The sequence below is a fragment of the Blennius ocellaris genome (genome assembly GCF_963422515.1).
Source record: "Blennius ocellaris genome assembly, chromosome: 13".
NCBI lineage: Eukaryota > Metazoa > Chordata > Actinopteri > Blenniiformes > Blenniidae > Blennius > Blennius ocellaris.
Window position 1 is genome coordinate 1 of NC_137662.1, and position 10,000 is coordinate 10,000.

The 10,000-nt window shown below is 45.9% G+C and overlaps 1 protein-coding gene across 1 annotated transcript in view; it reads right to left on the reverse strand.

Moving 5' to 3' along the window:
- Nucleotides 1-1,770: 1,770 nt before the first annotated feature.
- The window catches only part of LOC308138271 (Golgi-specific brefeldin A-resistance guanine nucleotide exchange factor 1-like), a gene marked incomplete at its 3' end in the record, with an annotated part of 97,951 nt that continues 89,721 nt past the window's right edge, over nt 1,771-10,000 (reverse strand). Inside the window, exons 10-19 of the mRNA XM_080507353.1 lie at nt 9,969-10,000; nt 7,658-7,811; nt 7,296-7,507; nt 6,978-7,076; nt 6,714-6,908; nt 3,423-3,618; nt 2,608-2,745; nt 2,436-2,524; nt 2,147-2,349; nt 1,771-1,894 (exon numbers count right to left, since the gene is read on the reverse strand). The exon at nt 9,969-10,000 is cut by the window's right edge and continues 189 nt beyond it. Of these exons, the coding sequence (XP_080363479.1) occupies nt 1,771-1,894; nt 2,147-2,349; nt 2,436-2,524; nt 2,608-2,745; nt 3,423-3,618; nt 6,714-6,908; nt 6,978-7,076; nt 7,296-7,507; nt 7,658-7,811; nt 9,969-10,000 (1,442 nt within the window). The remainder of the gene's footprint in view (nt 1,895-2,146; nt 2,350-2,435; nt 2,525-2,607; nt 2,746-3,422; nt 3,619-6,713; nt 6,909-6,977; nt 7,077-7,295; nt 7,508-7,657; nt 7,812-9,968) is intronic.

A 10,000-nucleotide genomic window follows, 5' to 3' on the forward strand; every position in this document is an offset into this window, starting at 1 on the left:
CACAAAACCAGACAAAACAATGGTGTTCACAAAGTGCAGGGAGCAGGACGGGCTGTTGAGACAGGTGTAAGGAGGATTTATTATTTATATCTCCATTTACTATTTTAAATATTGAAATATAGCATTTGTTGGTGGATAAGTACATAAATAACTACAGCTGACTGATCATTGAGGTGAAGAGAAAGCCAAGAGTAAGCTGTGCTTCTTCCTACACCTTTTCAGGTATGTCGGGCCATTAGTTATTACTTATTTATTGCTGGCTTTGCTCTATTATGTATGTTTGTATGGGTTTTTAATTGTATTTTTGTTTTATTGTTGTTCCCACATGTCCATATCTGGACTGTCGGCTGGGATGCACCTCACAAAACCATCCACAGAAAATGTAAACTGCACATAACAGCTGCACAATGGTACCAGTAGTCCAACATGCAGTAGTCCAATCATTTTACAGTGTATGGAAACAATATTTTTTGCGGCTGTTGATTTGGTAATATTGACAGATTTGCTCTATATTGCGCAGCCGTTCTGGACCTGAACTCGTTTTGTATCACAGTGCTGACCACTCTACCACTGCGTCACTGTCACTTGTTTCTACTCTGAAATAAAAGACTATTACAATATGTCCCTACGATGTGAGTTTAAAGTCCTAGTGAAATGAAAATCCGACCTCCAAAACACTCTGGCTGTCGCTTCTAGGGACATTTTCATGCTAACTGGTCCAAGGGTAAAATGTTAAAACACGGCAATCTGCGAGAAAATAGCCGATAAACGTTGGTATTTCCGCTGCTGGGCGGAGCTTCTGACAATAATAGAGTGACATCACTGGTTGTGCACACGCCCAAGTTGTGTTTACATTATGGAGGATCAGAGTTTTGACCACGAAGAGGCTGAATTGAACCATATTTCATCATCATGGTCATTTCAAACCCAGTGATTGATGAAGAAGACACAGAAGGTGGTTCTGCCATCGGTGACCCCGTCTGGAACATGTTTGAGGAAGAAGACGCTTCGTCCTCGTCTCCTCGTCTCCTCGTCTCCTCGCCTCAGCAGCCGCCAGTTTTCACCTTTGAGGCTTTGAGGCTCCTGACTTTTGGCAGAACGACCGGCTTCCTGGATCATGTTGAAGCGCTTTTCCGACTGCGCGGAATCACCAAACATGAGTCCAGGTATTATTTGATCGTCTACTAGCCGCCCGAGGTAGCGGCTAGCTGCTAGCCGCGCGAGCTAACAGCTAGCCGCTCCCGCCGCCCGTGCTCCTTTCCTCCTCTCTCGGTCTCTTCCAGGCTCAATCTTTCATCAAGGCTCATAAAACGCCGACTATAACTTCAAAACACTGTTAAAACTTTGATATTTAAGAGGAAACAAACCGATATAAACACAACAGATGGAGATCTGCACAACTCGTGACGTCACGCCCATGAAGAAGGATTCCCCCGACTTCCTCGGCTGGAGATTCAATATTCAAATAACTTTGTTATGCAACAACAGTGGTGGGGCAGAGTCGGAGGAACCTTACAAGTAGAACCCCAACTATCGTTTTTTGCAAAGTAGTGTTTTACATTTCACTGGGACTTTAAAGCCTCCTGCCGGTCCTGGTTTAGTGAGTCAAAGCCCGATTTGCGCATGTGAGCGCTGTGGGTTGGACTCAGTGATTGAGGGTCAAACACCAAACAGGTGCTAATATGGGCCCGGTCACATGGTGAAAACATGACTTTGATGAAGACACCTCAGGCTGCGCTGGGAGTCTGGGGGTGAAGAAATGAGCCTTACATGCCAGTTGTCGGTGAAGGTTTCCAGGAGCCTCTGGATGACCGGAGCCTCTCCGGGCAGCCTGAAGGCCTCCAGGTACAGACGCAGAGCCTCGTCAATCCGAAGGCCCTGGAAGCCAAATGTGCTGCAACACAACACACACTTCCATCAGAGCTGCTGCAGCAACTAAAAAGCCTGGCGGGAGCGTTCCAGACGATCACTGTACTACATGTGTGAAAGCAGGGCAGACATTTGAATCCAATCGGTTCTGTGAATAAACAAACACGACAACGTCCCGCGTTTCACACCTCGAAACTAAATGCCTTGAGGGAGAATCTAAAACGCTGGTGACATTATAAGACGGCTTTAAGAAGCAACGTGCTGCAACAGAACTCACTTGACGAAGCAGTCCAGAAGCTCCATGTGCTTGCGGTCACTGACGTACTCTCCGATCATTTTCTTGTCCAGACGCGGGTTCTCCCGGAGCCACTGGGCCACCTGGCTGTTGTCGATGGGGTTAGTGAGCAGGCCCTTCTCCTGCAGGAACTGGATCCCCTTCTTGGGCTTCTGGTTGAACTGCTCCATGCCTGTGATCAGCAGCTGCTCGCCGGAGTAGCACAGCAGTGTGAGGAGGTGCAGAGGAGGGGCTGCAGGAGGTCCCGCGCCCCTCACTCGGGAGAGCTTACCTTCTTCTTGGTCCGGATTTCCATCAGCTCCTGTGACTCTGGCAGGTAGGAGGAGAAACGCTGAGGCTTTTTCGGAGTCCTCTTCTCGGCTGGAGGGAGGAGGAGAAAGACCGTTAGGTCTGAAGTTTCCTTCCAGATGAAGAAGACTGCAGAGAAACTGGTGGACGGTCACCAGTGTCGGTGTCTCCTTGGTCCTGTCGGCCCAGCCGCATCTTCTCGGCCATCAGGTGTCCACTGGTCGGGGGAGACACTGGCGCGCCGTCAGCCTGTGGGGGACTCGGACCGTTGGTACTTCCAGGTCTGTTCGGATCTACAGAGGACAAAACAAACCAAGGTTTAACTTCTAATGCGGTACGATTAACAGTCAACGAATCCCACGTTAGCAGGTGCCTGAAGAGGTGATCCACTTCATCAGTGGTCATAATGACACTAGGTCATATCACATACAACACTCACACGTCTTCCTCACACACCACAATGTCCTGCCTTAAACTGTGGAGCGCTGACAGAGAGGAAGTGCAGTCCTGCAGTCATTGCTCTGAGGTTTGTTTTTGCTTTTCATGCGTTCAACGTCAATCAATCTTTAGTTACAAACAAGAACCGGATCTCTAAATGCCTTGAAAAGCCCCACAACTCTCTGAGCGTTCATTTTGAGGACGTCCTGATGAGATGGGACACAAGTTCAGCTTTGTTTGTCTTTTCTAACCCAGCTGGAATAAATGAAACCCATTCAACAGCTCCACCATGGCAGCATCAGCAGCCCAGAGTGTGATCGGCACTGAAACACTTTCAAGTAAGAACGGTTTTGAAAGCGTCTCTCAATATCTGTACAAAGAACACTTGAGGAGGTGGAAGCAAATAGATGAATGGAAAGCTACTACTGAACATGGAAAGCAGAAAATATGCTGACTTGGTCTGTAGGGAGGAAAGTAGGATAAATCAGAGGGTGAAGATGAAGAGGATCAAACAACAGAAATGACGGTTTACCTGCTGTAGCGTCTGCTGGGACTTTGCTTGTAGACTCTGCCTCTGCCAGCAGGGGGTGCTGGACCTGGTCCTGCTGAGCAGAGCTGGTCAGGACTTTGGCCTGGCAGTGGGCTTCAGTACCATCGATGACAGTCAGCAGGGCCTCCAGGGACAGCAGGTGGGTGGTGTACAGCTGGCCCGACACCGGGAAGGCATTCTGAGGAACAGCCAACAACAAATCAGGGCTCATCTGCTGAGGCAGCAGAGGGAACATCGCTGTTAAAGTCTGGGACAATCACACCTGTGTTACTTCAAGCATTCTGACCCGGAAGAAGAGTTTCTGATCAAAAAAAATCCATGTATTGATTTGTCTTCAAGCACATTACAAAAAGCTTCATTTAATTCAATATGGGTTCACAAAACCTAAACACGCATTCATTTTACAGATTATCTTTTTAGCTACTTTAAAAAAAAATCTAAACTTTTTATCATTAAAATAGGCTGCATGATGTTGACATGATCTACAAATATGCTGGAATATGTGAAATACGCTCTGCCTCAGTGTTCTATCACTTTCCCATTACAAAGTTCTAACACGCCACAGCTCGACAAAAACTACAATAAGTACAAGGAGTACAAAGAGTACCACCTCGGCGTCGGTGGAATCACCACAGCAAGGTGGCCTGAAACTCCAGCAATGTCAATTGTGATGCGTCACAAACTAAAACACCTACAGAGGACATCGAGGCGATCACAAGCCTGGTTTACACCAGGGGTCTGAAGCCGAGTTCCCCCGGGGGCCACTGGAGGCAGAGTCTGGGTGAGGCTGGGCCGCATCAGGGATTCCACAATAAAAGTTGTACAAACAGTCCTCCAAGGTCATTATTGACAGTTTTACTGGTTTCTTGTGGACATGAAAGGAACCTTGAATAAAGATCATGAACACGGTTCCTCTTGCTTCTCCTTGTTGTCAGAGACTTGGCAGCACTTCTTCTCACATATCTGACACACACTAGTCTTGACAGGAAGCAGTTGAGACTCTCAATGTCTTCAACAGGGTCGACAACCTGCTGCTCTTTGGTCCCTCTGCTGCTCCTTGAGCCTCGGTCCATCTGCAGTTCATCCCTGAGCTGGTGGGCCATATGGTACGGTACGGTAAAGTAAGGCAAAGCACCCAGAACAACTGTGTTGGTCGGTCCATCTGCAGTTCATCCCTGAGCCGGGGGGCCATACGGTATGGTACGGTAAGGCAAAGCACCCAGAACAACTGTGTTGGTCGGTCCCACTACAGAGCGTACGGTCAAATGTAGTTGTGAACGACGCAGGGATGTAACATCATTACGCTACAATAGTGACGCGTCATCCAGCAAATACTCTAACTCTGAATACTCATGAATTACACAATAAGGAAACGACATTGGAAGCCACACTACTCACACTCGTGGTTCTAAAAACCATGACGAAGAAGAATCCTTCCAAAGATTGAGGATTTCCTTTATACCAGCAGAAAACAGCAGAGGCTTTTATTTTGACGCTCAAACCATCAGGACCTCCATGGCAGGAGGGCAAGACACACAAAACGCTCTTCACTCCTGGTTACTAAATTAAACGAGATGAACTTACTAACAGCATGAACTAAACAATAAGAACACAACACAACCTTTACCAACGCTACAAACCTACAACATGTGGCGTCGCTGCAATGCATTATGGGAGTTTGTGTTCGTGGTGTTTTAGATGTAGTTGTTGGGGTTATATTAGGTTTGTAGTGTTGGTAATGGTTGTGTTGTGTTTTTGTTGTTTAGTTCATGCTAGTTATGGTTAGTTCATGGTAGTTATGGTTAGTTCATGACTAGTTATGGTTAGTTCATGTTAGTTATGGTTAGTTCATGACTAGTTATAGCTAGTTCATGACTAGTTATGGTTAGTTCATGACTAGTTATGGTTAGTTCATGACTAGTTATAGTTAGTTCATGTTAGTTATGGTTAGTTCATGACTAGTTATAGTTAGTTCATGACTAGTTATGGTTAGTTCATGACTAGTTATAGCTAGTTCATGTTAGTTATGGTTAGTTCATGACTAGTTATAGCTAGTTCATGACTAGTTATGGTTAGTTCATGACTAGTTATGGTTAGTTCATGACTAGTTATAGTTAGTTCATGACTAGTTATAGTTAGTTCATGTTAGTTATGGTTAGTTCATGACTAGTTATGGTTAGTTCGTGGTAGTTATGGTTAGTTCATGTTAGTTATGGCTAGTTCATGTTAGTTATGGCTAGTTCATGGTAGTTATGGTTAGTTCATGTTAGTTATGGTTAGTTCATGTTAGTTATGGTTAGTTCATGACTAGTTATAGTTAGTTCATGACTAGTTATGGTTAGTTCATGACTAGTTATGGTTAGTTCATGACTAGTTATAGCTAGTTCATGTTAGTTATGGTTAGTTCATGACTAGTTATAGCTAGTTCATGACTAGTTATGGTTAGTTCATGACTAGTTATGGTTAGTTCATGACTAGTTATAGTTAGTTCATGACTAGTTATAGTTAGTTCATGTTAGTTATGGTTAGTTCATGACTAGTTATGGTTAGTTCGTGGTAGTTATGGTTAGTTCATGTTAGTTATGGCTAGTTCATGTTAGTTATGGCTAGTTCATGGTAGTTATGGTTAGTTCATGTTAGTTATGGTTAGTTCATGTTAGTTATGGTTAGTTCATGACTAGTTATGGTTAGTTCATGACTAGTTATGGTTAGTTCGTGGTAGTTATGGTTAGTTCATGTTAGTTATGGCTAGTTCATGTTAGTTATGGCTAGTTCATGTTAGTTATGGCTAGTTCATGGTAGTTATGGCTAGTTCATGTTAGTTATGGTTAGTTCATGTTAGTTATGGTTAGTTCATGCTAGTTATGGTTAGTTCATGGTAGTTATAGTTAGTTCATGTTAGTTATGGTTAGTTCATGTTAGTTATGGTTAGTTCATGTTAGTTATGGTTAGTTCATGGTAGTTATAGTTAGTTCAGGTTAATTATGGTTAGTTCATGTAGTTATAGTTAGTTCATGGTAGTTATGGTTAGTTCATGGTAGTTATGGTTAGTTCATGGTAGTTATAGTTAGTTCAGGTTAATTATGGTTAGTTCATGTAGTTATGTTAGTTCATGGTAGTTATGGTTAGTTCATGTTAGTTATAGTTAGTTCATGACTAGAGTAGTAAAGCTGAGGAGTTGATTGGATGTTAGGAGAAGCCTGAGATGACCTGGTGAGTTCTCTCCCGTCGTCTCATTTGAATTTGGAATAGATGCGAGCCGCCCATGGTTACCTTGGACAGGAGCTTGGTGAGATCTTCAAACAGGTTGGAACAGTAGAAGTCACAGTCGTAGTTGATGTACAGCTCAGTGACGAAGCTGGGGATCCTCCACAGCTGCACCAGCGCCTCCAGGGCCATCTCCTTCATCTCATAGGGCATCTTCATGTTCTCCGACGTGATGATGTCCATCAGCTTTTTCAGGTACATCTGAAAGGAACACAGGTTAGCCGTGTTGGACAGGTGAGCTTCACTTCGCACGGTGAAGCTACAAGATACCTCCAGCTGGAACTTCAGGTGGGCTCTCATGCTCTCAAAGAGCAAGAAGCAGACTCGTATGGAGGAAGCATACAGGTTCATCCGGTCCACGTTCAGCAGCTGCAACACAGAAAAACACCATGACCAGAACAGATCTGCAGAGTCTCGTCAGGTTTCAGACTGCACACCTGGAGAACAGCAAGAAGAAGCACTACCTCTCCTTCTGTACAGTCAGAATCAAACAAAAACACAATATTTGGTCCTCCACATTCCTAACATCTTTAATCAAACGTTGAGTGATATTCTGAGGCAGTGTCCTTGGTGTTCCAGGTGTCTTACCTGGAAAAGGTGCCTACACAGCTCGTCTTTGACCAGCACCAGTAACGACTGGTAGTTAGCGATGTGTGCCGCCTCCAGGGCCACAGTCAGCAGCTGCAGGCCCATGTGCATCATGGCGTCAGTGTTGTGGCGGTCGTGGGGATTGGTCAGAGAGATGAGGAAGCGGAAGAGTTCCCGTAGACAGGGCAGGCCATAAGGAATGAGTGAGGCTCCTGCACACAGGGAAACCCACACACACCGCACACATTTCAACCTGAGAAACCCAACCCTGCAACAAATCAGCCAACCCACAGAGAGAAGCCCACGGACGGAGCTGCTCAATGTCAAACAAGACAGAGCTGAGAGTATGTAGACTGGAATACCGTCTCTCTGTGTAGACTGTGTGAATCGAACTCCTCGTGGGTTGACGTAGTCCATGTCGTGGACTGAAGTGCTGTCTGACTGCTCCGGGATGGACTCCTTGTACTCCAGGACCTCTGGGATGGATTCCACTGAAGCAGACTGCCGGACTTCACACTGGATCAAACAGAGAGGCCAGCTGAAAGTCTGCAGACTGCACTAACTCGGAGACGACGACCTGTACATCTTGTGACTCTAACAGGACATGTAGAGGAAGACTACCTGTACATCTAGTAACAGGATGTGAGGAGGAAGACTACCTGTACATCTAGTAACAGGACGTGAGGAGGAAGACAACCTGTACATCTAGTAACAGGACGTGTGGAGGAAGACTACCTGTACATCTAGTAACAGGACGTGAGGAGGAAGACTACCTGTACATCTAGTAACGGGACGTGAGGAGGAAGACTACCTGTACATCTAGTAACAGGACGTGAGGAGGAAGACTACCTGTACATCTAGTAACAGGACGTGAGGAGGAAGACTACCTGTACATCTAGTAACAGGACGTGTGGAGGAAGACTACCTGTACATCTAGTAACAGGATGTGAGGAGGAAGACTACCTGTACATCTAGTAACAGGACGTGAGGAGGAAGACTACCTGTACATCTAGTAACAGGACGTGAGGAGGAAGACTACCTGTACATCTAGTAACAGGACGTGTGGAGGAAGACTACCTGTACATCTAGTAACAGGACGTGAGGAGGAAGACTACCTGTACATCTAGTAACGGGACGTGAGGAGGAAGACTACCTGTACATCTAGTAACGGGACGTGAGGAAGAAGACTACCTGTACATCTAGTAACGGGACGTGAGGAGGAAGACTACCTGTACATCTAGTAACGGGACGTGAGGAGGAAGACTACCTGTACATCTAGTAACAGGACGTGAGGAGGAAGACTACCTGTACATCTAGTAACAGGACGTGAGGAGGAAGACTACCTGTACATCTAGTAACGGGACGTGAGGAGGAAGACTACCTGTACATCTAGTAACAGGACGTGAGGAGGAAGACTACCTGTACATCTAGTAACAGGACGTGAGGAGGAAGACTACCTGTACATCTAGTAACGGGACGTGAGGAGGAAGACTACCTGTACATCTAGTAACAGGACGTGAGGAGGAAGACTACCTGTACATCTAGTAACAGGACGTGAGGAGGAAGACTACCTGTACATCTAGTAACAGGACGTGAGGAGGAAGACTACCTGTACATCTAGTAACGGGACGTGAGGAGGAAGACTACCTGTACATCTAGTAACAGGACGTGAGGAGGAAGACTACCTGTACATCTAGTAACGGGACGTGAGGAGGAAGACTACCTGTACATCTAGTAACAGGACGTGAGGAGGAAGACTACCTGTACATCTAGTAACAGGACGTGAGGAGGAAGACTACCTGTACATCTAGTAACAGGACGTGAGGAGGAAGACTACCTGTACATCTAGTAACAGGACGTGAGGAAGAAGACTACCTGTACATCTAGTAACGGGACGTGAGGAGGAAGACTACCTGTACATCTAGTAACGGGACGTGAGGAGGAAGACTACCTGTACATCTAGTAACAGGACGTGAGGAGGAAGACTACCTGTACATCTAGTAACAGGACGTGAGGAGGAAGACTACCTGTACATCTAGTAACGGGACGTGAGGAGGAAGACTACCTGTACATCTAGTAACAGGACGTGAGGAGGAAGACTACCTGTACATCTAGTAACAGGACGTGAGGAGGAAGACTACCTGTACATCTAGTAACGGGACGTGAGGAGGAAGACTACCTGTACATCTAGTAACAGGACGTGAGGAGGAAGACTACCTGTACATCTAGTAACAGGACGTGAGGAGGAAGACTACCTGTACATCTAGTAACAGGACGTGAGGAGGAAGACTACCTGTACATCTAGTAACGGGACGTGAGGAGGAAGACTACCTGTACATCTAGTAACAGGACGTGAGGAGGAAGACTACCTGTACATCTAGTAACGGGACGTGAGGAGGAAGACTACCTGTACATCTAGTAACAGGACGTGAGGAGGAAGACTACCTGTACATCTAGTAACAGGACGTGAGGAGGAAGACTACCTGTACATCTAGTAACAGGACGTGAGGAGGAAGACTACCTGTACATCTAGTAACAGGACGTGAGGAGGAAGACTACCTGTACATCTAGTAACAGGACGTGAGGAGGAAGACTACCTGTACATCTAGTAACAGGACGTGAGGAGGAAGACTACCTGTACATCTAGTAACAGGACGTGAGGAGGAAGACTACCTGTACATCCACAGCAGGGGTCTCGGGGCCAG